The sequence below is a fragment of the Dryobates pubescens genome, chromosome 10 (genome assembly GCF_014839835.1).
Source record: "Dryobates pubescens isolate bDryPub1 chromosome 10, bDryPub1.pri, whole genome shotgun sequence".
NCBI classification, from domain to species: Eukaryota; Metazoa; Chordata; class Aves; order Piciformes; family Picidae; genus Dryobates; species Dryobates pubescens.
In genome coordinates this window covers 25,789,254-25,802,019 of record NC_071621.1, presented here as the reverse complement: position 1 = coordinate 25,802,019, position 12,766 = coordinate 25,789,254, and the positions used below count along the sequence as shown (strand labels likewise).

The following is a 12,766-nucleotide window of genomic DNA, read 5'->3' as shown; positions in this document are numbered from 1 at the left end:
TTCTAATACTGAAGTTATTAAGCAACTAAGTTGAAGTCTCATTGTACTGGATCTCCAGTGGAATAGACTTTCATTCAAAGCAAAAACTGTAGAAGTTTAAAAGGTATCCTGGTTAGTGCAACTACTAAAAAAAATGCTTATGGCTTAAACTCTTGTTACATTCATTTTCCAAGTTCCAGCCTCATATTTGGAGTAGTTCCTGAATCCCTAAAATTCCCCAACCAACTTTTAACACACTAACTTAGGCCTTTACAGAGCACTTGTCAGCATGAAGAAAATCACTTAAATATCCTAATTTAACATCTGTTTGTTATACTGACATGTCTCAAGAGCAGCAAGTTTCATAGGACAAGGTAATAATTTTATTAGACCAGAAGATACAGCTGAGGGTAGAAGGGAAGGAAATAATACATAAGTTTTTGTCAAAAATGTAAGTCATGAGAGCCTCTCCAACTCCTATCACAAGGCAGGAAAGCTAGACCAAGATTCAGAAGTAAAATTCCTCTTAAAGAATAGAAATAAGAACCATAAGTACTAAAAAAGTCTAACAATCTATGCAGCTGTTATTATTGATAAACTAATTTCCATGAAGACTAATGCCTAGATTTCTGCTTATTAGTACTTCCCATTGTTCACACAAAATCCGTTCATAGCACATTCCTCAGCAATTTTAGGTAGTCTGTGGCATTTAGATCTCCTCTCTAGTTCAACCATGAACACTGGGAAACAGAACAACAGATGTGCAAATGAAGAGAGAAACAAGATTTTAGGAACCCAGGGTTCTTCCAGTAAGTCTTGACAAGCCTTCTTGCACATACAGAAAAATGTAGCCTTCAGGTATAGAGCTTTATATTAAAATACTTTCTACTGTATGAATTGTGGATCTTAAAAAACATGGCTCCTGTTACTTCCAGTGTCAGATTTACAGCATTTGGACCGCTCTGCCCACCCATATTCTGAAAGAAATTGAGGTGTGACCCACATTCTAGTCCAGCTTTAAACAAAGTCTATCTGATTATGTTCATGTGGAGACCAGTTCCTCCTCCCGGGAATCATGTCACCTTTGCTGCCAAAATTCCTGTCCTTCTGGCAGAGATGAAGGACAAACTGAATCCTTCAACTATGCAAAAGCTGAGTATTTTAATACAAAAGGCCAAGAAACTGAAGGCATTTGTAGTTGAGAATAAGTTGGCACAAACAATTCTCCAAAACCTTGAAATCAGTGATAGAAAACACGCATTTAAGATTTAAGATTAGCCCATGATCATGCATTCACTGCCAGAAGTTCTGTCCCCAAGAGATGAAGATTTTGAAAAGAGATCCTGAAAATTGCTAGTTGAAGGAGATTACAGACTCTCCTCCAGGACCAAGAGGATGGCTTGTATCAACAATACAGGACGAGCCACAAAAAACAAAACCAGGAACTCCACAGCCAATCCTTGTTCTCTCTGGGGATTATACCTAAATTCATTTATAAATTAGCAAGTAGCAAGACCCTCTACAGCTTGCTTTCCCAACTCAGGTTTCTTGCTTGAAAAACAGCAGCAAGATCCAATTGTCTGAGGTTCAAACTCTGCCTCTAACCATACATTCTTCCCTCTCCTTAGTGCTGTTATTTGCTTAGCATGTACCCTGCGTTACAGTTACTCAATACTAAAGCCATCTTTCGTCATTTCCTGCCTACTTTCTTCCTCTCCTTCTCTTCCTTCCAACATCCCTTTTATTTTCATATTCTCAAGAGTTCACCCATCAGTCTTGCTCCTAAGTCAGTTTGCCATAACATTACTCAACACACCTTCAACTTCCATCCTCAAAATACATCCATTTCTAAAGACATTTTTAACTAACATTGGAGAAGTTAAGTTGATAAGCACATCAAATCCTGCAAAAGGACACATGCAAAAGACACAGTCTACCTATATTTATTGCTGTCCTTATTACACCAGAACTTGATCCTCACAAAGTGCTAGTGAAAAGTCTCCAAGATTTCATGGAGCAGGAGCGCATAACAAACAAAACTAGTACAGACGTCCGGCAGGAACTGGGTGGAGGGATTGCATGGAATGGAAAAGATTACATTCCTGCTTTGCTCTTGTAGCAAAGAAGGGCCAGGAAGGTTCAGAGCCAGCAGAGAGGAGAAAGCAAGCAGGAAGCAAGAGACCTTTTTGCCTTTTTAAAAAAAACAAACAACAACTTTCTCTCAATTACAAACTGCTGCAGAAAGCCATTACCAACAGCTAAGAGACATGTTTGAGTGATTTTTCTGCTGCCTCCGTATGTTATTGCTCAGCTGCTGGAGTGAACCTCAGGTAGGACACAAATGGGTGGCAAGTAGGTCAGAAGAAACATGGAGCAGAAATCTGAGGAAACATCTGCTGATCTCCCCCAACACTCACATCTTAACCTCCTCCTTGACTTGGATGGAGGCCTGTTTTTATGTCTTGAGTGAGGTACAGAAACATCTGTGACACTGCATGGCACTGTCCTGACAGTGCATCTTGGATCTTGAAAGCAGTACCACTCCCTCAGATTCATACTATACCCTGAAACACCCTTAGCTGAGACTCCATAGAGCAGCAAGGCAGCTGCACCACATGGCCTGATAGGTATGGCTGAATGCTACAGGGACACAAAATAAAACCTCCACCTTCCTGTGTTTGAAAAATTAAGTGGATAATTAATTCTATGAGTTATTTCACAGAACCTTTCAAAGTTACTACACATTTATACAATAGGCATGCCCTGAAACCACTCAGAGCTCACTTGTGGCAGGTACTGGGCTAACACACAATTTTATTACTGCTGATTATTGTGTATGCCAGCAAAATCTCAGAAGGTTACACAAGCATTTATATATATATATTCATATATACATATATATATATGGGAACATATGTTTATAACCCCCTTGTCAAAGACTGACAAAGGTATACTGTGCCTTCCAGAAGAGATATTCCAACAGCATATTAGCATACTAGAATAGAAAACATTGTGACATACTCAAGACATTTTCAATGCCATCCTTAAAACTTGAGCACAAATACTTTTGAGAACCTATGGAGAATGCAGTACTTGTGAAGAGAGGTGGATAAAGGGAAATTAAAAACTGAGCTAAACTTCATCTTTGTATGGTGGCATTGAGTGGAATGTGGAGGAAAGCAGAGTGAAATATGCCTTTTCACCTAGCCAGAGCTTCTCTGAGATGCTTCTGCAGCAAGCCCAGGACGATCTGCTTGGAGCAGGTAGACTTAGCTGCACATGCTGGAACGTGTCCAAAGAAGGGCCACGAGGATGATCAGAGGGCTGAAGCACCTCTCCTATGGCGACAGACTAAGAGAGTTGGGGCTATTAAGTCTGGAGAGAAGAAAGCTCTGTGAGGAGACCTTATTGTGACCTTCCAGTATCTACAGGGGGCCTACAGGAACACTGCTGAGAACTTTTTAGGATGTTGGGTAGTGACAGGACTAGGGGGAATGAAGCAAAACTAGAAATGAGTAGATTCATATTGGATGTCAGGAAGAAGTTCCTCACCGTCAGGGTGGTGAGACACTGGAACATATTGCCCAGGGAGGCTGTAGAAGCCCCATCCCTGGAAGTTTTTATGGCCAGGCTGGAGGGGCTCTGAGCAACCTGATCTAGTGTGAGATGTCCCTGCCCACAGCAGGGGGGTTAGAACTAGATGATCCTTGAGGTCCCTTCCAACTCTGACAGTTCTATGATTCTATGCTGTGGTCAGTGTAGTGTGTCTGTGTATTAGTGCACGCACATAATACTGCTGAAGAGTTATTCAAAGAGGACTTCTCTGCCAGCATCCAGATGAGCGTACACCCTGGCATGCATACAATTTGAAAACCTCAGCTGTAACTCCATTTTAATAACAAGGCTGTTTCCTAGAAAAAAACACATGAACTCATCATTGTTCTAAAGAAGAGCCCATTTCTAACCAAATTACAGAGAAAGTACTAAAATGTTCTGCTTAAGATAAATGTGAAATTCACATGTAACAAGTGTAACTGAAATTTCTGCACCCTGTGCTCAGAGGCGACATTCTATTTTTAGGACCATGATATGAGCTGCATTACTTCTAGTACACTTTGATTGAATTTTCAGAGTTAAACACTTGCCACACATCTAGTACAACTGCTGCTCAGCAGTGTTATGAGCTAGTTCCCTCAAGATTTTTTGTTTGAGTAAAACTTCAGTTAAAGTTTCAGCATGAAATCTACATACTCTTCAGTTTTCATTTGGTCGGAGAAAAATCACCTCTCTTTAATCTCTGGTTACATGCCTCTATTATGACCTATTCTAAACTTATCTCCTGGCATAGCAAATGGAATTTCACTAAATGCATAGATAGATATTGGACACCTTGTTTCCACTTTGAGCTCAGTGTGGAAGGTAACACTTACCCCTAGTAGTATGACATTAAATCTAGAGTAAGTTTTGTATTTCCATTCCACGTTTTACTTCCTTGCACCCCTTTCGCTCCATCTACCAGTCTCCCTGAGAACAGCAGAGGTCTATGCCTCTTGCTCAGTAGCCTATTCCAACAGCTGAGCCACAGGAGGGTGCAGCACTGCACAGATGGGAGGGGAGCAGTGTGTAAAGAACCTGCCTGCTAATGGAAAATCCATTTTAGATCGTTCTGGTTTATTAAAGAAACCCAATGAAAACAAAAAAAACCCAAACAATCAAAACCCATGGTACTTACAGCAACTATCCAGAGAAACACTATCTCTAAAAATTATGGTGTAATTGGATACCAAGTAACTACACATACTACTCCTTGTCCCAAAACATTCAGAAATGCTTGGTAAATGGTCGTTGATTACCCAAATAGCTACCGACTTAATTACCAACTTCAATTTTTAGACAAGTACAGAAGATTCTGTAGTCACTAAGTATGCAACTTATGCTGCTGATATAGGTTGCTTAAATTCTGAAGAAGAAACTAAAATACTTACCACAGTGGGGTTACCACTGCTGATCAACTGGCTGACTTCATGAAAGATGCTTTTGCAGTCGATTGATTTGTCTAATGATCCCCGTTTCACTATCACCGCTACTGCTAACAGAATCTGCTCCCGAACGTACTTTTGCAGGCTGTAAACAACAGTGCAAAAACATGCTTGCAAATAATAATAGTATCAACAATATCAATAATAATATCAATGCTCAATAAAATTTGAAATGCACTTGTCTTTCAAATGTTTCATGTAAATTCATAAGGGAAAGCTGTTAACTACAGAAGTCAACTAAGTGTAAGAATGGAAGATAAATTACTGTTGAATTACTGTTGAAATGGTCTTTTTTTCCTGTGGGAAACAAAATGATAACCCAGAGTTCATGCTAAATACCGCCTGTTTGGGGATATTTTTTATATACTTACTTAGGCCTTTGTAAGACATAGGTTAGAAGGAATGTTCTCAGTGACTCAATGCTATTTTTTTCCAAGAGAATCCATTCTCTTACAACTGCTTCCATTATTGCTGTAGCAGCTTGAAAAAGGACATAATCCACTTTACTAGTTTCTGTGAGGAAAAAACAAAGGCAACCTGAGTATCAGAAGACACACATACTTAGCTGGTAGGCATAAAAAAAATAATTAATGGAAATACTAGTATTTATTACTAAATGGAACTTTGTTGCTATGAAAACAGACAAAGAATTTACAATTCAAATGGGAGGAAAAGCAATCAATAACCCAATTATCAAATTGTCCAATATTAATTGAGTCAGTGACTCAGGGAAAGAGAAGCTGGCTGTGCAAGGCGACTGGGCCAAAGACCAGGAAGAAGAATGTCAACGCAACTGCGGAACGACATAAGAAAGATGATGGATTTGGTCCCACTACATTAAGATATGATTAATTTGAGAAGCATGCCAGAACTGAAGACTCCTTTGCCATTTGAGTGCTTGCCTTTGGAACCACCAGTGCATGAAATTGCATGTGCTTTATGAATGATGAGAAGTTAAGTCCGCTTGCACCTAAAGCCAGCATTTGTGTTTAATTATCAAAAGGAAATGTTTTTACAGCCTGATGCAATAGAAGTTTTGTATATCATGTTCAAGCTTCTGCATTTATCTTGAGGTAATCAAAATAAAACTTTCAATGACAGTGCAGAAGTCCTTAGACTTTATAAGCTGATGGCTTTGTATACACAAGCAGTAAAAAAAAAACCCACCACCACCACCAAGCTATGGGAAAGTATGATTAAAGAGACACTCCAGAAAGTTAATTTAATTTGTATGACTATACAAAGCTGCAGAAACTTTTTGGGGGTTTGGTTTTTTTTTTTTTGGTTCCTCTATTTTTAAAATTGTTAATCTAGAAATAGCAGTTAGTACCTCTGTAGCCAGTTTCAAAACTTTCTGACCTCTATAGAAAACACAGAAAGAACATTCAGAAAGGGTGCAGCCACAGCATGGCAAAAGCATAAAATAGGAAATAGTGAAATAAAATTCCTGAAGAGGAAGCAGAGTTTGTGTGGTGGGTGACCAGCCAAGACTAGAAAAACTGCATTTGTTTGGAAAAATCTTGGTGGTGAAATGAGGGACTTCAAATGATTACAAATCAAACTTCCTTCCTCTGATTATCTACAGAGAATTTTTAATATACATTTCCTTTATACACAAGTTCTGTACCCAATATAGAAGTCAATTTGCTAAAATGTTTTTAAGTAATTTAATCAGGCTCCAAATCTAAACCCTACACAGGTAAACATGGTTAAATCAAAATAAATCACCTTTAAATCTACTTAGCTTAATTTGGAAAGCTAAGTAACCACTTAAAAGATTAACATGTATGTCAAACACATACATAAAACCAAGCCAAATTACACTTGCATGGGAACTGTAATTCTGACATTTATTAACTTCTTGGGCTTTGGCTTTTCAAACTGCACAAAGCTCACACAAAAAGAGAATGCTGTTTAAAAAGAAGAGTGGAATTTCTCCTTTGTGTTAAGTACCACGGTTGCACAACTGCAATCATTAACAGCACAGATGTCCAGCATTCAGTGTAAGTTTATAACTAGTCTGAGCACCACTATCCTCTACATGAAGTTACTAAAGAAAGTCAGGACAAGCTCTGCCAGTATGTTTAAACATGTATAAGTTTATAGCAGAAGAACAGAGCTTCATGCTTCCTGGGTTCAACTCCTGGTTTTAAAAGAAACTGCATGGTAGTGGCTGTTTCACTTTTCATTAGGCTTCTCATTTCCATTGCTCTCCCTCTATCATTCATACTCTCTTATTTCCATGAATGCTATTAGCATCCTCTTGTAACCTCTTTCCATTCAAATTCCTGCCTTGAACATTTTTTACTGTTTCTCTTTAAAGCCCCCTACTCTGATCCTCTGGTTCCTGCCCATGCTTACCTGCACATATCCCTTCAGTACACTTCAACTCTTCTACTCTTCATCATGAATAGCTTGTTTCCCTTCCCGGGTTCTTTATGTCATAATCCCCACCTCTCCCCTCTCAACTCCCAGGTCTTAACTAGCCGTTCTTTTTGTCCAGACTGCGCAAGCACTTAAGAAGCACAAACTTTAGAAAAAGCTTTTCAGTTCCAGGTTTCAGCATCACAACTGCCTACACTGCCAGGAAAAACCTGCCCTGAGAGGAAATACACTGATTTCTCAATGGTGGTAGCATAGGAACTGTTTAAATAATACGTCTGGACAACTAAGAGGTGTTTTAAAACAGGGTCACATTCCTTCCAACCAGCTACAGCTCAGAAGGGAAAAAAAAAAAAAAGGAAAACATCTGCAGTGATAGTTCATTATTGATGTTAAATTGAATTCCCATCTCTGAAGAGAAGATGCAGTGATTTAATGAATTTTCATCATTTCTGATTGGTGACTAAGATATCGCTTGTAAAAGAGCAAAACGGTCTACAAACAAAATTACTGAAAGATGCTCTCAAAAACCAATGCGGTAAAAGTTGAAATAATAAACATCCATTTTGCTGACCCATAAACCAAAAAGTGTGACTACTGTCTTCAGGGCCAGATGAAGTACAACTACAATAATAAAACAAAAATGCATTTGTAGAAAAAAATTCTGGCTGGGGAGCATGTAGGAAAGGAACTACACAGTATCAGAGTATCGCCAAGGTTGGAAGAGACCTCAAAGATCATCGAGTCCAACCTGTCACCACAGACCTCATGACTAGACCATGACACCAAGTGCCACATCCAATCCCCTCTTGAACCCCTCCAGGGATGGTGACTCCACCACCTCCCTGGGCAGCCAATTCCAATGACGAACGACTCTCTCGGTGAAGAACTTTCTCCTCAGCTCAAGCCTAAACTTCCCCGGCACAGTTAGAGACTGTGTCCTCTTGTTCTGGTGCTGGTTGCTAGAGAGAAGAGACCAACCCCTTCCTGGCTACAACCACCTTTCAGGTAGTTGTAGAGGGCAATGAGGTCTTCCCTGAGCCTCCTCTTCTCCAGGCTAAACAATCCCAGCTCCCTCAGCCTCTCCTCACAGGGCTTGTGCTCCAAACCCCTCCCCAGCCTTGTTGCCCTTCTCTGGACACGTTCAAGTGTCTCAATGTCCTTCTTAAACTGAGAGGCCCAGAACTGGACACAGTACTCAAGGTGTGGCCTAACCAATGCAGAGTACAGGGGCACAATGACTTCCCTGCTCCTTCTGGCCACTCTATTCCTAATGCAGGCCAGACCTTTCTCTATATATAACAGTATAATTTAAGAACACAGTGGGAAGCCTGAAATATTGATAATGTTCAGGAATTATAAGTCTCTAATCCAGTAAATGGAGTTAAATCTAATTAACTGATAAAAAAAAACTTACCGGGGAACAAATTAAGTATGAAAATAATCATATTTTAGATGTAAGTCTAATATGTCTGCGCTCATTGTGGCAAATTCTTTGAAGGAAAAGTTGCTTTTTGTGTTGGGTTTTTTTTTCCATGTGGTATTTTCCACAAACTTCCAGCTTTTCCTCACTAGGTTTCAGAATCAGCCTTGACTGAAACTTTCCCCTCACCTCGCCCAAACATGTACACCTGGTCAGTACCATGGCGCTCAGCAGGAATATTGCATGCTTACTGCTCCTGCAATTTTCAGATTATTTAGCTGCCAAACTCTAATAAAAGTCTCTAAAGTGCCTGTAAAAACAGATTTAAACACTTGTGACAACCACATTTACAGCATTTCCATCAAAGCCCAAGAGACATCTGATAAAAGGTGATACCTACCTTTCTCTTTCTTTTCTCCATAGGCATAACCCCACAAAACTTCAAATCAAAACTCTATTGCTTCTACCAGGTGGACACGAGCATTTGTAACTACTTTTCCCCCCCCATAACATAACAGTTGGGCTGTTAGCAGTAACTTACTGAGACATTCAGCCTGAAATAAATGCTCACCACAGAAATTTCAACAGCAATGCAAAATCTGGCAAAAGTGTTTAAAATTGCACTGTTGGTTGATTTGAGAGAAAGCATCAAGCCAAGCAATCAACTCTACAGGCAGATCCACAAGCTCCATAGATTAGACAGTATTACAATAAGCATGTCACAGAGGCAATCTGAAGCACTAAATCAGTTTAGAAGCTTAGATACACCGAGTAGTTACCCATTACACCTTTAAAGCTGCCAGAAACAAAACCAAGAAGGGCAGCAATAGGCTTCACCCTCCGTCAATGTCCATATTCCCAGCTGCAGAAGAGCAGCACAGTTCCAGTTATAAAAGCAGGCACATGTTCAACTTCATTTATTAAAACTTACCCAAAATGTGTTTGCAAACAGCGAATGGCGATTTCGATTTTCTAAATGATAAGAATATGTGCTCAGCGTGTTGGCGTTGTTCATTATTGACCATGGAAGGTGGTGCCTGAGAGGAAAAACAGAACATCCCAGAAGTTATTCATGCACTTAATGCCCATCCTGACTGTAAATATGTATGAGCAACATCATGAACTTACACGCATTTGCCTTGTTGTATATTAAAACCAAGCATCTCTTGAGAAAACTGCCTGCTCTCTCTCAGCCATGGCCTCTTCTTATATACCACATGTATTTATATCACATGCAATAAAGTGGGAATATTGAGCCATCAGGCAGAGAGGGGATATTTCCAAGTATTGTTTTCCTAACAGAAATAAGTTCTAAATTCAACCCAATCCTCTTTCTGCTCAAACCAAAAACATCATTGCACACCACTAAGCACTGCTACTCACAGTCACAGAAACAAAACACTATTTGTCCTTTAGTTCCACCTTTGATTTAAAACATTGAGTTATATAATAAATTCAAGGGATTAAAAAATTACTATGGAGATGTTTTAAAATAAAGTATTTGTAGTAGCATACTACCCTCTAGTGTTTAATGCTGAAGCCGACATAACGCTGAGTGAAGGCTCTGATTGCAGAGGTGGGGCAGCACCTTTGGAAATGGCTGCTGCTGAAAACCAGCTCTACTGTGCTTTCTACCTAAAAATCACGAAAACCACACAGTAACCTGGACCACTGCAAGGTGGGATACTGCCCACAGAGCACAAATGAGATCTAACTGCCTGAACTGCAGCCTGACCTCTTTGAGCAAGCCCAACGTTCCCTCCACTGCCACAAGGTAAGACCAGTCTGATTTATTCCCAGTGCTTTGGGAATAAAGGCATGAAGACCTTTGCATAAAAACCAAGGATTTGAACTGAAGTGAAATATTTTACAGTAAAAAAAAAAAAAGTTATATAAAAAATCTGATTAAATTATTTTATCCTTGATAAAACACAAGATGACAAAAGGTTCAAATATGAGAAAGTAACATCACATCTTAAAACTCAGTAATTTGAGTAAATGAAGCAAGGGAAAGCAGGCTGCTGATCCCAGGATCAAGGGGGTCCTAATAAACAGCTGTGCTGCTTCTTACACAGCAAATTTCTGACTCAGCTTCTGTGCAGGTAAGATCAGCTCCTGTGAGGGGAGCAAAATAAGCACTGGAAGAAGGCAGCTGCAAAGAAGCCTCATAGATGCAGAAAATATGCTCCACTCCTTCACAAACCTGATCTGATTTACAGCCAGTTTGGGGGCAGAGCAATGGCTATCCCTGGGCAATGATCTGAATGTATATGCAGGACATCTCAACCTGAACAGTTATGGGGACAAGAGTAGGTGGCAGTTTGTGTTCAGTTGCACATGAGCAGAGACAGCAGTCTGCCTTCAGTTCACACTTTCTGTCTTCCACGTGCTTGGAGCAGCATCTCAAGGGCTAAGTCAGCAGGTTGCAGGCAAAAGCACACACACAAGCTTTAGGATATTTGGGGCACTACACACTGCTGAACAACTGAGACAGAAGGTGATACCTCAGTCCTTCCAGGACATTAAGCTTTCCTAAACTCCACAGAAACCAACACTTTAATAACTTTTTAAGCAAATGTAAACTTGTAAAGAAGCAGCCTCACCAAACTGGGACATGTGCCACGTCTGCAATAAAACCTGAACTCTGCTGTATGCAGTCAGCTGCAGCTGTTTCTAATCATTCATGTTTTCTGCAGTTTGAAGGACAGAGCTTCACAGTGTAGACTCTAGATGCATTCACTGCAACAGAGCCAGCTGTACTGAATATTTACAGCAGATTATCAAAAATGCAAGAATAACACAGCAACAGTTTGACTTGCACTTCAGCCAGTGCTACTGCAAATAATCCAAACCAAATACAGAAGCATGCCCCACTTTCTCCCTCCATTGGATGGACAAGCATCTGAGCAAACACACGAAGAACCAAACAGGGGGAGGGACAGCCAAAAAAGCATCCCACCAAAGGCAGGTTTTTTCATCTGGATCAGTTCCCCAACCTAGTTCACCATAAGGCAGCATACTACAGGACACAATAGCTGGTGACAGGCTGCCTTTTCAGCACCAATTAGCACTTGAAGTGCATTTAATCTACAGGCTCTGTTACTGTGCAGTATCATGGAAATACTCTGAAGTCTCAAGAAACAAACAGCTTTGGTCAAGGAAGTTTTGTGAGAACTAAGAATCAAATTTCTTAGAACAAGTGACTTCTTTTAATAACACTCTGCCACCAAAAGGATTCTCTTGTCATCTCCTTTATCCCGCAAAACAGAAAAAAAAACCCAATCAAACAACAACAAAAAAAAACCCACCCCACCCCTACCAAAGAACAACCACAAACCAAACAAAACCAGGGAGAGGCAGGGGGAATGCACTCCACAGTAAGCATCAAGAAGTCAGACAAGAGTCAAAGCTAGTACAACAACAGGGAGAAAAGGACTGCAGTGATGTTGCCCTTTCAGCACTACTGACCATACAGCTCTCAGCTCTGCAGTATCATGAAGCCTCACTAGTTACAGCCATGTTAGAAGGAATCCTTTGGGAGTGACAAGGCATAACATTTTGCACATCTGGAGTCATTTATATTCATATTCTTAAAACAAGAAGGGCAAATCCAGGCTACCTGAACTAATTTTGCATTAACAGAGCATATTTGAGTTTGTCACATAGACATCACATCTATTTTCAGTGCTCTGTAATACCTACAGGCACTTTCAAGGATACAAGCAGCACATTATGGCACCCTTAAAAATAGACAGAATTAAAGTTTTATGGGAAATAGCCCATATGCTTACAGTAACTAGAATAGAGACTTCATCTTTAACATTATTTTGACTCTTCTACTTCTCTGAAGACTGATTACAGAAGATCTTTGGCACACTTGGCAAAGCACACAGCACCCTGCATTCCTGTATTAGTTTTAAAAATCACGATGATAATATAACAC

The 12,766-nt window shown here is 40.0% G+C and overlaps 1 protein-coding gene across 1 annotated transcript in view; it reads right to left on the bottom strand.

The window, feature by feature from the left end:
- The window catches only part of XPO4 (exportin 4), a 76,660-nt gene that overhangs the window by 44,783 nt on the left and 19,111 nt on the right, over positions 1–12,766 (bottom strand). Inside the window, exons 2-4 of the mRNA XM_054164680.1 lie at positions 9,755–9,860; positions 5,390–5,531; positions 4,965–5,103 (exon numbers count right to left, since the gene is read on the bottom strand). Of these exons, the coding sequence (XP_054020655.1) occupies positions 4,965–5,103; positions 5,390–5,531; positions 9,755–9,860 (387 nt within the window). The remainder of the gene's footprint in view (positions 1–4,964; positions 5,104–5,389; positions 5,532–9,754; positions 9,861–12,766) is intronic.